Raw genomic sequence first — 18,718 nt, 5'->3', positions numbered from 1 at the left:
ATATTATCACTGTTGTTCACTCTATGATCTATTACTACAAAAGTGTCGTTTACGAAGCGTATCCATAAATCGAGACCCTCTATTCATCCTATTATTTTGGTATGTTCGAGATAGTCTAGATAAATATTGGCTAAAATGCCAGAAGCGGGAGCTTAGAAAACGGCAATCAGCTTCAAGGTTCCGCAGTTAACCTAATTTAAGATATATTAAGCATATTCAAAAACAAATAGCAGCCACCTTGGAGGGAATGAAAGAAGTGAACACTCAACAATATTTAGAACAGTCTCGAAGTGTCATACATTTTATCAAAAACTTTTTACTGGAAGACAAGCAAAATATTTTATTGAAATAGTGCTGGAAACTTTTTAACAACAACTATTCAAATGAATAGAAATAGTTTTTAAAATAGGCTAACTATAAGTGTATCCATTCTGCCTCATTTCACTAACCCATTTAACCACCACATTGTTTTTAATTTCAATTTTATTCAATTTATATTTAAACAGTATTTAAGAAGAACAAGGTACCTGATTATAATGTACTTAAAATATTTAGTGATTCACCTAAGCTATGTAACAGCTGAAGATGTTCTAAAAAAGAACAAAACATGTACTGTATGTAATTAATTAATTTGCTAAAATGCAAATGTAAGTATCAAAAAGGTGGAAGATTTTTATTGTTATAAGTCTCTGCGACTTACCGCTGTCGATGATGCCTTACAGGAAATGTTAACAGACGCTGAATACGAGGCCGATATTGGGAAACGTAAAGGATACGTAGACATCGCGAAAAGTGCCATTCTAGAAGCATCACAGGCCATCGAAAAAGAAAAATCTACTTGTCAGGACCTGTTATGCACATAGTATAACTGTAGGATGCTAATTAGTTTATAATATCATCTATTCAGTACATTAAATTTTTTTTAAACAATTAGGAATTTATCTTTATTTCCACATGAGACATGTTTTGCCTTTCATTGAAGGCATCAGCAGTCACAGTACTACCTCAAGGCATAAATCAGCTACCTGATTTGTAATTAAATTGTAATAACTAAGAAATAATATTGACATATCACAGTAGGGATAGTCAATGAGAAAAACAATGTTCATAGATAATATGGATACCCACATATCAGCCGTTGGCTGTAAATTAACACTTGTGAAGGATAACAGCGTCAAAATGTTTGGGGATGTCTTACAAAGGTTAACTTAACATATTTACATGGGGGCACTCTAAGCGAAAGATAAGTGACTGGTACCAATCGGTAAGACCACAGGGTATTTAACAGTGTCCAGCAGCAGTGGTCCATATGGAATATTGACAATACAGTATCAGAAATGTTAGGAAAATGTTACTAAATTTCAATGAGAAAGCAATGTTCATTAATAATACAGAGTTAAAAAGGATTATATTAACATATTTAGACTGCCCCTATGTAACCCACTCTTTGCAACGCACTCTTCTAACGGCTGGTCAGCGCGAGCGGGAGCAGAGTGAACACCCACCCACCTTCAATGCATGTTTCCGTAAGCCAAGGCCATACCATCACCATTCTACATCAACAATAGTTGACGGCAGTTACAACTGCATAAGCATAATGAAGGATGTTCCCCCAGCTCTTCAACCAATCTAAATCTACCAATAAGTTTATTCCATACTATCCTAAAACACTGCAAGATTATGTAAACTAAAACCAGCAATTTCTAAATGTTTCATTGTCAAACGCATTTCATTTCAACTATGTCATAGTTGATTGAAACAGGACCGACAATTAAGTTCTGTGTTCCACAAACACACGGCAATAATTTTAAATCAGATCCAAGAATTTTCTTAAAACACCAAGCATTTCAAGCCAATGTATAATTTCAGCTGATTCAGGCATCCAAGTAGATGAAAGGTCCAACAAGTCTATTCCGCATCTCCAAACACGTGCAGTGTTTTAGCCCAGATCCAAGAACTTTCATAAATTACCAAACGTTTCATGTGATTGTGTGGTATAATTGGTCATTAAGTTTTGTTTCAAAAGGTTCACATGTTTTCAGATGACTGAGGCAAGACTGATAGATAAGTCTATGCCAAATTATACAAAAATACGACAGTATTTTACCAAGAAATGTATAACTTTCGGTGAGTGTGTATATTCTCAACTAAGATAGTGCATTTGTTTCCAGTAGAATGTAACAAGACCAACAAGTCTATTCCATGTTCCACGAACACACAACAATTTTTAAACCAAAACCAAGAACTTTTTAAGTGCCAAGTAGTTTATGTCTTTGTACATTTCAATGTATATATATTTCATCCAATTTAATCAGATAGAAACAAGACTATCAAGTGCAAGAAGTTTTTAAAGTGCCATGTGTTTCATATCATAAGTGTTTCATGTCATATTTGTGTATATTTTCAACCAATGCATATGTTTCCAGTATTCCGTGCTCCATGAACACACAACAGTTTAAGCCAGAACTAAGAACTTTTTTAAGTCCCAAGTATTGCTTAACATGTGTACGTTACAATTCAAGGTAATGTTTTACAAACCATTGATGTGTTTTCAGGCAATCGCCATTATGTATATAATTTTTTATTATGATGTCATGTCAACCAATCGAACTGTATGTAGGCAACCTAATGATGATTGTTATCAGATTCCCCTTGATTTGATATTCAACAAGAACTAATAATGACTCCAAGGGAGTCGAAACCGGTCTTCGCCCAATAAATTAAATATATTTTACAATGTGTTGAATGGTGGAATATCCCTCAAACTCCATCCTATTAGTTATACGTCAACATGGAAATGAAGATCATAACCTACGATAGATATTACTTCCTCGCTACAGAAACACTGACTGCACATGTTTTATACATATTGACATGTACTCAGGAGAATAGGTATGGGGTTATCTGCCTTTCAATACACTAGTAGTAAAATGACAAAAAGATTTTTAGACCATTTTACAAACCCAACCTGGGGTCATCCTCAGCCTTAAAATTCTAAATTTGAGCAAGTTATACAATGTATGTACAATCATTAAAATCCCCTACAGTACGCATTATTACAACACATAAAACACACATTCAGATCTATAACAATAAAAATTACACTTAAAATACCAGATGTGGATTTTAAATAAAAGTTTTGGTAAATTGACTGCTTGTAAATGAATTCTGTTGGACTGGAAGTCTGAAGTTTTCTTGCGGATTATTATACTGTTAAATTACTTACATTAATAGAACACGACAACCAATCTCCACAAGACAATGTGTATCAATTTAGAAGGGTAAACAATGTCCATTTAATCCCTTTTGGCTTCAGGTCAGATATTACAAGATATTAGAATCATTCCGTATTGACGGTTTTTACTTCAGTTGAATAGGAGGACACATTAAATTTTCCTTTGTAAAGCACTAAATGACCTTTTAAATGCATTTAATTATGAAGAAGGTATAGAACTCCAACACAAAAGTGTAACGAACCTTATTTATAAGAGATCTGTGGACATGACAATAATTTTTTTTATTGATTTTAACCTGTCATCACTATTATTTACTCATCATCATCATCATCATTTCCCTTTATCCAGCTGTAGCCGGGTAGGGGCAAATATGGTTCCTCTCCACTTTCTTCGGTCTTTCCACCACTCCTCCTCCAACACTGTGTCCCAGTCCAGGTTTCTTTCTATAATGCTGCGTTGGATGGTATCCTTCCATCTCAATCGAGGTCGGCCACGGCCTCTCCTTCCTTGGATTTGCATTTCCATCACCTTTTTTGGCATTCTTTCGTCGCTCATTCGCTTTATGTGCCCAAACCATCTTAGTCGGCTCTTCTCTATTCTATCATTCATTTTTTCCACTCCAATTTCTTCCTGGATTTTCTCATTCCTTATTTTGTCTCGTCTACTCTTCTGTATCATACTCCTCAAGAATTTCATTTCGGCTGCCTGTATTCGACTCTCATCCTTCTTTGTCATTGTCCAAGTTTCTGCTCCGTAAGTTGTTATGGGTACATAATACATCTTGTACATAGTATCCTTTGCTTCCATTGGCACATCTTTGTCCCATAACATATTTCTTACACTATGATAGAAACAACTTCCAGCTTGAATCCTTTTACTAATCTCAGCATCCAGTCGAGCATTCTCCATTAATTCACTCCCCAGGTATTTAAACGTTTCCACTACTTCCAGGGACTTGTCTGCAAGTCTAATCTGACCTTTCCCTTCTTTCTCTCCTCTCGTCATAACAAGAGTTTTACTCTTTTCTACACTTATTTTCAATCCACATTCTTCAATCTTCCCATTCACCACATTCAACTGTTCTTGAACCTTCCTGTCGTCTTCTCCCCAAATCACAATATCATCTGCAAATAACATCATGTTCATTTCTCTTCCTCCATATGCTGCTTTTGCTGTTCTCATGATGTCATCCATTACTATTGTAAACAGGATTGGTGATAGAACACTTCCCTGTCTCAGCCCACTAATTATTTTGAACCAACTTGTCCTGCCAACTTGTGTTTGCACGCAACTACAACATTCCTTATACAATGCCATGATCATTTTTATTAATCCCTGTCCAATTCCTTTTTGCACCAGACTGTCCCAAACTTTCGTCCTAGGGACACTGTCATATGCCTTTTCAATATCAATGAATGTCATCACCATATCCTTCCCGTACTCCCAATGCTTTTCCATTAGTTGTCTCATAATGAAAATGGGCTCTATTGTTGATCTTCCACTTCTGAAACCAAACTGATTTTCCTGTATCTGCTTCTCAACCCTCAACCTTATTCTACTTTCCAGTATTCTTTCCATTATCTTAGCAACATGGGATATTAGAGTAATTCCCCTGTAGTTCTTCAAAACTTTCTTATCACCTTTCTTGAAAATTGGGATGATTATTCCTTTTTGCCAATCCTCAGGGACCTCCTTATTCTCCCAGACATTCCTGAGAACCCGATATGTCCACTGCAGGCCTATGTTACTATGTTACTTTAACTATGTTACTTTAACTACATTCTTAGATGAAGTAAAGTTCAATGATTTTTATTTTATCTTACGTTCTCAAGAAGCTGAGGATGGTCACTTGTAGATGGTCCTGCAGATGGTGTATTTTTAATGTAAATACAGTACATTGTAGCATACTTGTAATAAGTTGTATTGATTAGGTGGAATTATCTCCATTATATAATTGTGTGATCCATCAATACGGACATTAAAATAATAAACTACTACACTATGGAGGCGGACACTTCTTAACTAAGAAACACAGATGTACTGCATGACTTTGACACATTCACTGCGCGGGTCGTACGGACAAAACTATTCACAAATTTGTGTGTTGTCAGCGGAGCTGCAGTAAGGTTTGTACCCACTTCAAAGCGGAATCATCGTTCTTCTCTGGCGAATTATGTTGGGGGTCTTCTATGCAGTTTTTGTTTTTTTTTTTCATTTTCTTTGTTAGAAAAGCCAAGAGGGGTCTAATACACGAGTAAATACAAAATGTTATCTCACCCAAACCAGCATGAGTTCTTCAAGTCGTCACTGGGAAGACTTCTCTGAATACTTGTGATGAAACCTTCGTAGCATTCAAAAGTATGGCCCCAAACTGCAAAATTGCTCAAAGCTTTACTATGCATAGGACTTTCTTATGTAATAAATCATGGGATAGCCCATATTTTAAAGAAATTTTGCAAAATGACATAAATCAGTGTGCTCTGACTGATGTTGTTTGTTTTGATGAATCATTAAACAAATTTATTCAAGAACGATAAATGGATATAAGTAAGATTTTGGAATGTAAACCTTCAAAAAAGTTTTTACAAGAGATTGGGATTATTAGGCAGGGTCTGAAAATCAGTGTTGCCAACCCAGAAATATTTTCTCCAATAAGTTTTAAGTTGAAATTCTGCTAAATTCCGAATTAAATCAAAATGACATAAAAGTGTTTTTTGTATAGAGGAAATTAACCTGGCATTCACTGATTTTAGATTAGGAGGAAGCAGATGTGCTGGGCTGAGGTTCTGCCATTTCATATGAAGCCATGGTACCATTCTTTTTCAGAATATCTGATGGCATTTCATGATTACTGAAACACTTGTTCACTCGTTTCAATCCTGTTTATATGGTAAACAACAGTGGTAGATATTCAAGATGTTTTTACTTAATGTATTTGGCCGAGAGCTCATTCAACAACTGCATTGGACCAGTATCCTAACTTTAGCACTCTTTCAGAGCATCCAAAGAAACTTTTTGTAACACTGCTACGTAGTTGACTTTGTGGCACAGCAGCAAGACACACAAGGAAATTTTCAGATCTATTTTGGAAGTAATTTTCATTTTCATCGCAGATTTCATTGTTTTTATTCAGTTTTCAATAAAAGACTTCAATTTCATAGCCAAGGTATATTTTCGGAGATTTATATTTACTAATATTTACTGTCAGTTAATCCCCCTTTTATCTTAGAACAACAATTCTTCTGGTGATCTGGTCTGCAGAGTTCGGCTGGAATGGTTTATTGATTGACCAACATTGTTCTAAAGAGGGTTTCAGAAAAAGTAAGATAAAGCGTAGTAATGATAAGTTTGGCAGTGAAATGCTTTCCATTTGACGTATTACCTGAAAATGGATTATTAACTCTAGCCATTGGGAAAGGACATGGTTTATTACGACTTGAATAGACCACCTTCTTGTGTTTATTTTGCTGCACTTTTTCTTTCGGCATAAAAACACTATCTCAATCACGACACATCCAGCTCATCATGACTCGGTAACGATTGCAACAGCAAACAAATGCTCACTGAGGCTGAAACTGCGAGCCAGAGATGGCGTAGAAAATGAGAGGCATTACTGGCCTTACGTGATGAATCGTATTGCTGGTCGTCATGCTTTTGTTCTGAATCTACAATATGCAGCATAAGCTCAGTTAACAATGGGATTATTGTAAGTTTTATTTCGCAAGTATAGCATGTTTTATTGTAAGTTCTATATTCTTTTTTCTCTTTACGATAAAATATGATATTGTTTCCCCTAAATGGAAAATGTATCTGCCGTTCCAAATTTAGCACAGAATCCACTGAGTTGGCAACACTGCTGCAGATCACTTGTTAGATGGGTGTATTCAGAGGCTCTCCTTACCTTTAGGAAATATTTTGAAAGTCTCAGCGGACGGGCCGAACGTTAACCTCAGTTTTATTCAGATACTCCAAAGTGCTGAACCGAGAGCACAAATCTCTTCTTGATGATAATGGTATGCATGATATGCATAATGGTATGATATGCAGTTTGCAAACAGTAAATGTAGCCATAAAAACTGGGATCTCCAGAACTGATTGAGACATTTTTCACTTTTTCACTCCTCTCTACGGCTTGGCATGTTAATTACACAGAAATAACAACTAGCACGACTTTTCTTTACAAGTTCAATGCAAATTGATGTTGTACTGATCAAGCACTTAAATATTTTATTATTTTGAGAAATTTTTAAAATAAAATATATTGAAAAAAACAACAAAAATCTTCCATACCTTAGAGAAGTTGTAAACAGTTTACTTCTTACTGCAAAATAAAGTGCTTTCGGAAGTATTTTGTCAGTTGTTGAACCTTTCCTCAGAAGATTTCAGAGTCGGAAGCCTGTCAAGAACTTTTGAAAAACCTAATGGTGAGATTTATAAAGTCTGAAAGGTAGCTGAAGCAAGTACTTCTCAAAAATTAAGACTGCAAGATAGTTTCAACCTGATTTCAGTAGAAAATATGGATATTGGTTATGCTGCCAAAAGCTTACTGAAACAGGTTAAGGAAAGAAACCTTGTTTTTAAAAATAAGTTCAAAATCTACATATCACTGTACAAGAAAAAAATCTGAGAAAATCATTTAAAATCACATTTAGCACGAGGCCTCGTGGTCATAGATCCTAAAATGATGTTTCTCAAACCCAGTTTTGCATTAAAAAAGGATTCACGACATTCTTCAAAACCTGCTTAGCCATAACAGTATATGTGATGAGTGTTGAGGTCTTCCTTGCTAATTGAAGAACCTCAGAATACTGCAGAAATCTACAAACAAATTAATGATTTAGTTTGTGAAAAAATGGATAACACAGGATTAGATGAATTTTACTACTACCTTTTAGGAGAAGATATGAGTAGAACAATTGAAAAGAATGTGAGGAACGAGGATCCCAAAGTTGATGCATGAACTGGAGGTTAGATGAAAAAGACGTAGAGGGGGACCCAGAAAATGATGGAAAGAACAAGTTGAACAAGTCATAAGGAAGAGAGTGGCAAACTTTCAACACATCTTTGATGAAGAATGGTGGAAAGAGAGGCAGAGATGGAGGTCAAAGGTCCACAATCCAGTCCAAGTTCAAATTGGACAAGGGAAAAGAAGATGATGATGATGATTACGATGATGATGATGATGATAAACTCTAGTCTGTAATGAATCTTTTTAATTTTGTTCCATGGCTGTGCATCTATTGAAACAGGATTTTGTGTCAATAAACATTTTTTTTTTTAAACCCCTGGCACTACAGCCCTGAAGGGCCTTGGCCTACCAAGCGACCGCTGCTCATCTCGAAGGCCTGCAGATTATGAGGTGTCGTGTGGTCATCATAACAAATCCTCTCAACCGTTATTCTTGGCTTTCTAGACCTGGGCCGCTGTTTCACCATCAGATAGCTCCTCAATTCTGAACATGTAGGCTGAGTGGACCTCGAACCAGCCCTCAGATCCAGGTAAAAATCCCTGACCTGGCCAGGAATTGAATCCAGGGCCTCCGGGTAAGAGGCAGATATTTTACCCCTACACCTACCTATAAAAATTGACTAGCTCAAAATATTCTAGAAGAATCCCTCGTGTCCCAAAGAATTATTTGTGATAGCATAAAACACCGTGCTGATTTGAGGAATGTGACTACCAGTGGAATTAACGATTGGAATAATTCAGTTACAAGTTCTCTGAAATCATTTACCAGGTGTATGCATACGTTTTTGCCAGTTTTTGTGGCAAGGAAAACACGTAATTTTCAAGGGAAATTCCGTTTTTGTTTATTCAAAATATTGGCGATCGGCTTCTCCACACTTCACCAATCTTTCAGGTAAGTTGTGAATACCATGCCAGAAAAACTGCTTGTCTATTGCAGCAAACCATTTGTTGAGCCAATTTATAACTTTGCCATAATTGCTGAAGTACTGCTCTGCAAGCGCGTACCCCCCTTGATGCAAAGAGGTGATAGATGGCGCCAGGTCAGGGAAGTACGGCGGGTGCGGAAAGATGTTGCATCCAAACGATTTCAAAGTGTCTTTCAGTGGTTTTGCTGTGTGAGACAGCACATTGTCGTGTAACAAAATCACTTTGCCATGCCTTCTGACCTATTCCGGTCGTCTTTCAATCAATGCGTGATTTAAATTAATCATTTGTTGGCAATAGCGTTGTGCTTTAACAGTTTTGCTGGGCTTCAAGAGTTCATAATACACAATACTGCTCTGGTCCCCCCAGACACAAAGCATGGTCTTCCTGCCGAAGCAATTTGGCCTTGGTGTTGAAGGACCGACTTCGCCAGGTGACAGCTACAGAATAAATCCATTTTTCAACACCCGCCACAATTCGGTACAGTAATTATTTTCTTTCGTGGTGTTCAAGCAGCATTTCACAAGTGACATTGCGAATTTCTATTTGCCATTCATTCAAATCGTGTGGGACCGATTTGCCGAGTTGATTGATCTTTTTCATTGCTCGTAAATGTCTGCTGATTGTTTCTAGTGACACATTTAATGCTTGTGCCAGTTGCTGTTTAGTTTTGAGTTGAATCATCATCCATTAATGTCTGCAGTTGCTCGTCTTCGCACTTTTGTGGTCTATCAGAGGGCACACTCAAGGGCGCCCATACCTGGGGGCAAGGTGGGACCGTGCCCTCCCCCCACCCCAGCTCTCAGGAAAAGGCAAAAATCTGGTGTAATGAGGTGTTTTCCTTCCAAGAAAATGATTTAAAAGTCAGTATTGCGTAGAAGAGGTAGTACCGTCCCCCACCAACAGGCAGAGAATACCGTGGGTTATTTTACTGCAGAATACAAGTCACCATTTATCTTCCAAATATGAAAATACTACTACCCCCAGGTCTGCCCCCCCTCCCTACAAACTGTCATATGGGCGCCCATGGGCGTGAAATCACCACGTTTAGAAACCATGTCTCACATGTTCTAATCAATGGAGCATGTTCACCATATGTTCCTACCAGCAAACGATGACTTTCCACAGCCTTTTTCGTTTGATTAAATAAGAAAAGCAACACATGCCGCAAATGTTCTTTCTCAGGCACAGACGTCAATGTGATCACTGAACAATGCAACACAGACACTAGTGTTTGGCAGACTCAGCTTGTGTGTGTTGGTAGGTTAATGTCAGGCAAACAAACTGGCATGTGTGTCAAATTCATACACTGCGTACTGTTCACTGGCGCCATCTCTCAGTGAAACCGGAAAAGACTTCATGCGTACACCTGGTAAGAAAAGACTATGTAAATAGTTGATAGGAAATCTGCCATAAGCACTAAATGCAGATTTGATTGATTGATTGATTGATTGGTCGGTCGGTCGGTCGGTTGGTCGGTCAAGAAGAGAAGAGGAAAGTTGAATTGCAGTTGAAAGGGACTAAGGAAAAAGGATTAAAGTTGAAAATTGAAAGAGAATAGGGGGATGTTGAAATGGAGGGAAAAACTTCTAGAAAACGGGAATAAGTTTTTAATAAGTACATTCTTTTTCATTGCCATTTTGTCTGACTGATTTATCTTCAATTGTTAAATGCAATATTTACATAGTTTTGTATAGGAATTTCTTAGGATTGCAAGAAGGGTTTGAATTATCCAAAAAATTAATAAAATACATTTGAATTAACTAAGTTCTTGTATATTTAACTCATATTCTGAACATTGTAATTGTATGGAAAGGCCTGTTCTATTCTTGTAGATAGATAAATAAATACATAAATTAATTAATTAATTAATTGTGTAATATTTGCAGTCCATGAAGGTCTAGGGAAGAAAATAACTCTTGTTTTTATGTTTCAGCTGATGACGAGTTGTCAAGCGACGACGAGGATGAGAGGTATTTATATGACGCGGATGCTGATCCTGTGGATATTCAGTTATATGGGGAAAGTTATGCACGGTATAAATACCAAAGAACAAAAGAACTGTTTGATGAAGACATGGATCCTTCTGGTGATGAAGGGGATTATTATGGTGATGATAGTGGGGATGAAGACAATGAAGGTGATTATGGTGTTCGACGTAAGAATGACGATGATGACGAGGACCCCGAATTGAGGTTTATGTAAAATAAAGTGTGTGTAAAGGACTTGTGAATACTAGAAGTGTACAAATTAAATTTATTAATTTTTTTGTAGCTCCTCTCTTCTTCCTCAGGGATAGTTGAAATCTAGTATTCAGCTATTTTATTCTGAAATTTTGTAATTAAAGGTGTGATACTGTTTGCTCCGTGTTTTATTGATTTATTTTTCCTGTAATAGTGAGAGGGTTCAGTAAGCCTCGTGAGTACAACTGAGGAGCGGGCTGATATGATATTTTGCAGGCAGTATGGCTGAGAAGTTTGTTGTGCAGGTCACCTGGCAGGCCAGCAGTTGCTTACACCCATAAATGGGCTCTTATGTGCCTGGCCGTTAGTGGAGTAGAGAAAGATGTCCAGACCACAGCCAACTCGAAGTTCCGGCCTGCTATACATGACAGTTCCATAGTGATGACGTCAGTTTTTTAGTGCAGCGATATGTAGGCACGAGTCTTGTTTACATGGTGGTTTCGTAGCACGTTGTTGTTATTTCAACGTTATTAGAGGTGTTCCTTCATGTTTAAAAGTCATAACTGTATGAAAATGCATCAGTAAAGGTTGTATTTTCAGCAATAGTATGTGTTAAATACTGTAGAATTCTAATTCGACAAGCCTGATGTTACGAAGTACTGCTAGGTTATGTGATAGGCTAAGTGTACCCACTGAGCTATTATGAATTGTCTAAAGTACTCTAAAGTTTATCATTTAATTATGATTATTACTATAATGTGTTAGTGTAGTGTATGCTCCTCTTTGCAAAATGGGGCGAACGTGTAGTGTGCCTTGATGTAGGCCTACATCCAATTACCATTCAAATAAGGAGGTGGCTATCTTAACATTTGCGTTTCCTATCTATAAGGAGAAGCGAGCTAAATGGATTCATGCTATATACTGATCTAATTTTGAACTCAGTAAATATTCCTGTGCCTGTAATCACATATTTCGAGTTGATACTGCAAAACGACCGGATGGTTCCGTTTTAACTGTGGCCAGGTTAAAGCCAAAACTAACTGACGATGCTGTGCCAACTATATTTCCTGGGCAGCCGTCAGATATACGTCTCAACCAACACCTGCCAAACGAAAATTGCCAGAAGACGGAGACACGATATCAATTATGAGGACTTGTTTGGTAAGTTAACAACCCTAAATGTACTTGAATTTTCTACCAAAACTGATGTCAGTAAAGTTTTGTTTTACAAGCTTCAAACCAAATTCATACTTGCTAAAGCTGTGCAGAGAGGGGTTGAAACAGCTTACAGATTTTGTTTTTCAAATTGCTGTGGAGGGCTACACTTTATTTCAGACCTTGATATCTGATTTTAAAGATGCCTTTTTGAACACCAGAAGTCACAGGGATGTTTTTACAAACTTTCTGAAAATGAAAGTTGAAGAAACTGGCAATTACTGTGATAAGTGTGTGTGTGGTATAGGGTTCATTAGTATTGTGTCCAACATCTGCCACATTTTCGGAAACATTTTTAGTAACAATTACTCAAAAATAATTAACAACAGCACTGTGCGCACAAACAAGCGTAAAATAATAACAGTTTAGAGATAACAGTTCGCCTATTAAGCATCAAATGATTTGTTATGGAGGGCTACATGTTAATTCAGGTCTTGATATCTGATTCAAAGATGTATTTTTGAAAAGTGGAAATCGTAGGGATCTTTCTTTCAATGATTGATAATGGAAGTTGAAAAACCCGTAATATCTGTGCCAAGTATGGGTGTGAGTTGCAGAGTTAATGAGTGTTGTGTCGAAGATCTATCATATCATGGCAAATATTTTTCCTAACTGTAATTCATAAATAATTAATAGCATTATGAGCTCAAATAAGTGTAATATAAGGGCATTTTAGAGACAGCAACAGTTTGCTGAGTGACCATCATACTACTTTTCAAATTGTGGGAAACTACACATTAACTCAGACCTTGATATCTCATTCAGTGGTAATTGTAGGGATGTTTCTTTCAATCTTTTGATAATGAAAGTTGAAAAATCTGGTAATTTCTGTGACAAGTGTGGGTGTGTGCTGCAGAGTTAATGAGTGTTGTGTCCAAGATCTATCATATCATGGCACATAATTTTGCTGTCATTCATAAATAATTAATAATACGATATGCTCAAATAAGTGTAATGTGTAATATAAGGGCATTTTAGAGAGAGCAACAGCTTGCCAAGTGACCATCATACTACTTTTCAAATTGTGGAAAGGTACACGTTAACTCAGACCTTGATACCTCATTCAGTAGTAACTGTAGGGATGTTTCTTTCAGTGTTTTTATAATGAAAGTTGAAAAACTTGCTAATTTTTGTGACAAGTATGGGTGTGAGCTTCAGAGTTAATGAGAGTTGTGTCCAAGATCTATAATATCATGGCAAATATTTTCCTGTCATTCATAAATAATTAATTAATAACACTATGTGCTCAAATAAGTATAATATAATGGCATTTTAGAAACAGCAACAGTTTGCCTAGTGACCATCATACTACTTTTTAAATTGTGGAAAGCTACGCATTAACTCATACCTTGATATCTGATTCAAGGATGTATTTTTAGACAGTGGAAATTCTAGGGATGTTTCTTTCAATGTTTTCAATGTTTTGATAATGAAAGTTGAAAAACCCATGACAAGTGTGGGTGTGTGCTGCTTAGTTAATGAGTGTTGTGACCAAGATCTGATATATTTTGGAAAATACGTTTTTTAATTATTCACGTGCTCAGACAAGCATAAAAAAATTGCATTGCCTATTCACCGTCATGGTACAGTCCACCGTACAGTAGCCTTCAAAAATACAAAGTATGTTACAAGTGTTTATTTATATATCCACCTATTCAATACAAAGAGATCTTTTTAGAAATTAAATATTATTATAAAATGTTAAGGGACATGTTTCGCCCATATTAAGGGCATCATCAGCCTCAAATTCAAACCTGTATGGTGAAAAATCAGGATCCTGATTGCTCTTACAAGCCATAAAAAGAGGATATCATTATAGGTGTCAGTCTAAACATACAAAATATTAGAATGTCCTTGGCTAAAATTGCAGTATCAAGCTGCACGTCATAAGTTCACATGAATATACTTTCCGGAGCGTTGAAAAACTTGTTGGGGTAGGGCAGTAAACAGCTCAGTCTTTATAATGAAACAGAAATGTGCCTCCTTGAAGATGATAAGAAAAAGCAAAGCTGATACACTGTTACAGATGTCAATATCGTATGTTGTGATAAGACAACAGATCTCTTAAATGGCTGTTCAGCTGCCTATAGTCTATTTAACTGGCTGAAGGAGTGAAAGTCGAATGTGTTATGATAAGATAACAGTCTTCCTTACATAATTGTGGGAGTAAGGAAAAAGCATTCGGTTGTCTATCGATGTATTTATCTTATTTGAAGGATGAAAGTCGAAGGTTTATCGACGTTGATAGAGCTCTTTGGTGTGAAGTCTGTAACAAGAGGAGAGTGAATGCTTAGGAAGGTATTTTTGAAGAGAAAGTGGGTTTAAAGAAAGGTAAAACATGGAAAATGTATAAAAACACTTACCCTTTCGTCTGTGAAGATGAGAATTATAACAGTAGCCTTCAGTCGAACATTTTACAATATGTAATATATTACCTTGAGTGCATATATTTGTGTATTCGTATGTATACTTTTGATAGTGTTTCTTCGGTGTTTTGTGTTTATAGGCTTATTATTGCATTTTCTTTGTCAAATTATGATAAAAAGTATTGTATCAGCAATATAGGAGTTACACGCGATGACGGAGAGTGAACACTATTCGTGTGACGTCACAACTGTTGGTAGCAGGCCTCTATATATCAAGATGGCCGTGTCCAGACCAATCCATGCTCTGCCAATGAAACCTTCAGATCGTATATAGTATGAGGGTAATAGTAGATTTCCTGTTTTTAGAACTAATCCCTATGTCTCGTCTGATAACCAATATAGCAGTCGAATATAAACTGTTTTACACTTCCACCTATTTGCCTGTCAACTTCTATGGGATGAATTTTTTTCCCAATCCTTGAAAGTAATGTATATAGAACATATTTGGTGCCAATCATGACCTATCGACGTGAAATAGTTACCTTGATATCAAAAAATAGGAAACTTCAAGCCTCACAGATGTAGTTCCTGTGCTCCTGTCTGCAGACAACTTGTATAAGATTGATATTTTCTTTGAAATTGGGGGCACATCACCCCTTATTACGAGAAGCTATCCTGGCTGGAAATTGGTAAACTAAGAAACCTACATACTGCAAATCTAATATTTTGACTTCTAAACCAATCCACACCTGAATACCTATCCTCATACTTTCTCTCCTCTATCCGTGGATATAATACCAGATCTACATCTACCCTTATGGTACCCAACTGTGCAGTGAAGATGGCGCCTTTTAGCCATACATGGTTGTTTTCAATATCCTTCCAAATATAAAGTTTTTTTTAATATACCAGTTGATTTACGTTGCACCGACACAGATAGGTTTTATGGCAATGATGGGACAGGAAAGGACTGGAAGTGGGAAGGAAGCAGCCAATGTGCAATCCCCCAGCATTTGCCTGGTGTGAAAATGGGAAATCACGGAAATCCATCTTCAGGGCTGCCGACAGTGGGGTTTGAACCCACTATCTCCCTAATAATGGATACTGGCCTCACTTAAGCGACTACAGGTAATGAGCTTGGTAAGTTATTCTTATTGAGGATATCTGAAGTTGCTCCTACTATACCTTTATCGTTTCTCTAGTAATATTTCTTTTTATTTCCTCAGCTGAATTTCAGGCAATATCCAGTTTGTTTATTAAACAAGAGATGAGACAGTCGCTCCTTCCCGGGATCTGGGGCAAGTTATGGAACTCTCTCTCAATGTTAGTATACAAAATAGCACTTCAAGTAATAGTCTCAGTTAAGCAGTCTTGTCGAGACTTCATCTCAAATACATGAACAGCCTGTATGACTGTTGAAAGTGAATGAAAGCAAATATGATGTAGAACAATCTTTATCACCAGTTAATGGTTAGGTGTAAAAGAGGGCCATGAGACCTAACTTTGCCACATACAAAAGGCATAAATAAATAATAAACAACATGGAGAGAGAAAATAAGAAATGAGGAGATTCGGCAGCAGGTTGGGTTAGAAAGGAGCTTGCTAGTAGATAACAAAACTGGGCAGACTAAAGTGGTATGGGTCCTGACAGGACACCAAGAAATATCCTTGCCCATCTTAAAGACCAAGAGGAAGGCGTAGAGACATCTGGGAACAACAAATATGAAGAGAATTGTCCACGAGAGATGCAGGATAATAACAACAGAACAAATTAGATGAAACCGTAACCAGCTTGCTGGCGTGGATAAACAATGATTATGGTGATGGCGATGACAACGAGCAATTTTACAACTGTGCTGGTGAAGATGACGCCTTCCAGCCATACGGTACTTTAGAGAATCCTGGTCCTTTTTGATATCCTTCCAAATACAAAGTTATTCTTATTGAGGATATCTGAAATTGCTCCTGTTATACTTTTGTTGTTTCTCTAGTAATATTTCTTTTTACATCCTTAGTGAATTTCAGGCAGTATCCATAGTTTGTTTATCAAGCAACTATAATTGCACACACAGCACAAGAAAACAGTAATTAAGACACACAATGCACCTCATTATGTCTCCTCCCGTCTGTTGGTCTCAGTAATGTTCTTTATTATTCAGTATGCACAAAGATGCATCACTGCCACCACACAATCATGCATTTATTTGCTCACAAAGTTGTTAAAGGAAATACTAAACAAAAGAAACAATTTGCCCAATAGTTTGATTACAGTAAATGTTCATTATTTCCCCCTTCTACTTCGATCTTCATGTAACAAGAAAAGTCCATGGGGGTTAAATCGGCCGAGTGCGGAGGCCAAGTAACTGGCCCAGCATGGCTTACCCATCTCCCTGAATAATGGTCATTTAAGTGTGACATGGCGAGTGAAATGTGGTGGAGTGCCACTATGACACAGCCACATTCACTGCCGTATACCCAGAGGAACATCATCCAATAATCCAGGCAGTGATTCTACCAAGAAAGGGTAGCATTCCTCACCGTTCAGGAAGGACATGTAGCCCAAGTAAATAGTCACCAGCAGTGACACTAAACCGATGCTGAAATGTGCGCACTACTGTCACACGAGGGCTTTCTTCCATTCTCCACACAGTTGCCTATCAAAAGACACAAAGGCTGAATGATGAGATTGACGGTGATCACAGTTTCAGACACCATAAATCAGTGCCGCTTCTCTTACGTTGCCATTTTCTGCGCTATAAGCTGGTGCTTATCAGCCATTTCTTCGTTGATGTACCAAAATGCAGCCATTCTCACAAATTTATACTGCAAACTTAGTAGCCAATAAGGACAGAATAGCCTACTTGTGCTGGGATGGGACTGCGCTAAACGGACATGAAATTTGTGCGGAGCATTTGTGGACCATTCGCTATCCGCCAGCTGCGAATAAGCAGCCCTGGACCGAGGCAAACTGCTGCCTTGCACAGAGAGAGAAACCTCAAAGCCTAAGGGAAGAAACCCTGGCAGAAAATCTAGCAGGCCGAAGGCTATGAGAGAGGCAGCCCGAACAAGGCTTTGGAACTAGGGCTGATAACCCAAGTGTCCGAGATACAATTATTACAAGAAACTACACAGGGGAAACTGGACTGATTAAACTGTTGACAACCAAGCGAAGAAAAATGGATTATGAATATGGCAACATGGAATGTACGAGGACTTGCAGGTAAAGAGTTCGAACTGATGTCAGAAATGCTAAGAGCGAGGCTGAACATTCTGGCAGTGACAACAAAACACTATAGACAATACTGGACACTTCCATATTCTCCCATGCTAAACTGAAGGACCAAGGTCTGTCTAGGGAGACCTGGTCACGCTACCACAATCCTTTGCGGTGGCGGCCATATTGGGTCTTAAATATCGTCGTTATGTGGGCCCGATGTAATGATGTGAGTTATTACTTGTATTTTGAAGGAAAATGGGATATTGTGCCGCACCAAATTGTCAAAATAAGACAACTGACGGAATTAGTGTGTTTTGCTTCCCGAGAGATAAGCAAAGGAGAGCTCAGTGGGTACAAAACTGTAGGCGTGACAAATGGCAATCTACAGATAATTCCGTCTTGTGCACGGTAAGTGAAGTTATACATTCGTATTATTCCTGACCAATAGTATGTGTATATGAACGATGTTTTATATTTATAGGTTTTATTATGTATTTTCTTCTAGCATGATTTTGAAGAATTGCAATTTGAACTAAAGAAAGCAGATAAACGTGAACTACTCAAGTGGAATTCCATCCCAACAATTTTCAATGTCCCTAATCCACCCAA

The 18,718-nt window shown here is 37.4% G+C and overlaps 1 protein-coding gene across 1 annotated transcript in view; it reads left to right on the top strand.

Annotated features, from left to right (window-relative positions):
• The window catches only part of fs(2)ltoPP43 (female sterile (2) ltoPP43), a 63,576-nt gene extending 52,088 nt beyond the window's left edge, over positions 1–11,488 (top strand). Inside the window, exon 6 of the mRNA XM_067146642.2 lies at positions 11,065–11,488. Within this exon, the coding sequence (XP_067002743.2) occupies positions 11,065–11,333 (269 nt within the window). The 3' untranslated portion in view covers positions 11,334–11,488. The remainder of the gene's footprint in view (positions 1–11,064) is intronic.
• Positions 11,489–18,718: the final 7,230 nt, after the last annotated feature.

This window comes from Anabrus simplex, chromosome 4 (genome assembly GCF_040414725.1).
Source record: "Anabrus simplex isolate iqAnaSimp1 chromosome 4, ASM4041472v1, whole genome shotgun sequence".
In the NCBI taxonomy this organism is placed as follows: domain Eukaryota; kingdom Metazoa; phylum Arthropoda; class Insecta; order Orthoptera; family Tettigoniidae; genus Anabrus; species Anabrus simplex.
Note: the sequence above shows the minus strand (reverse complement) of the source record. Positions and strands in the feature narration are given on the sequence as shown.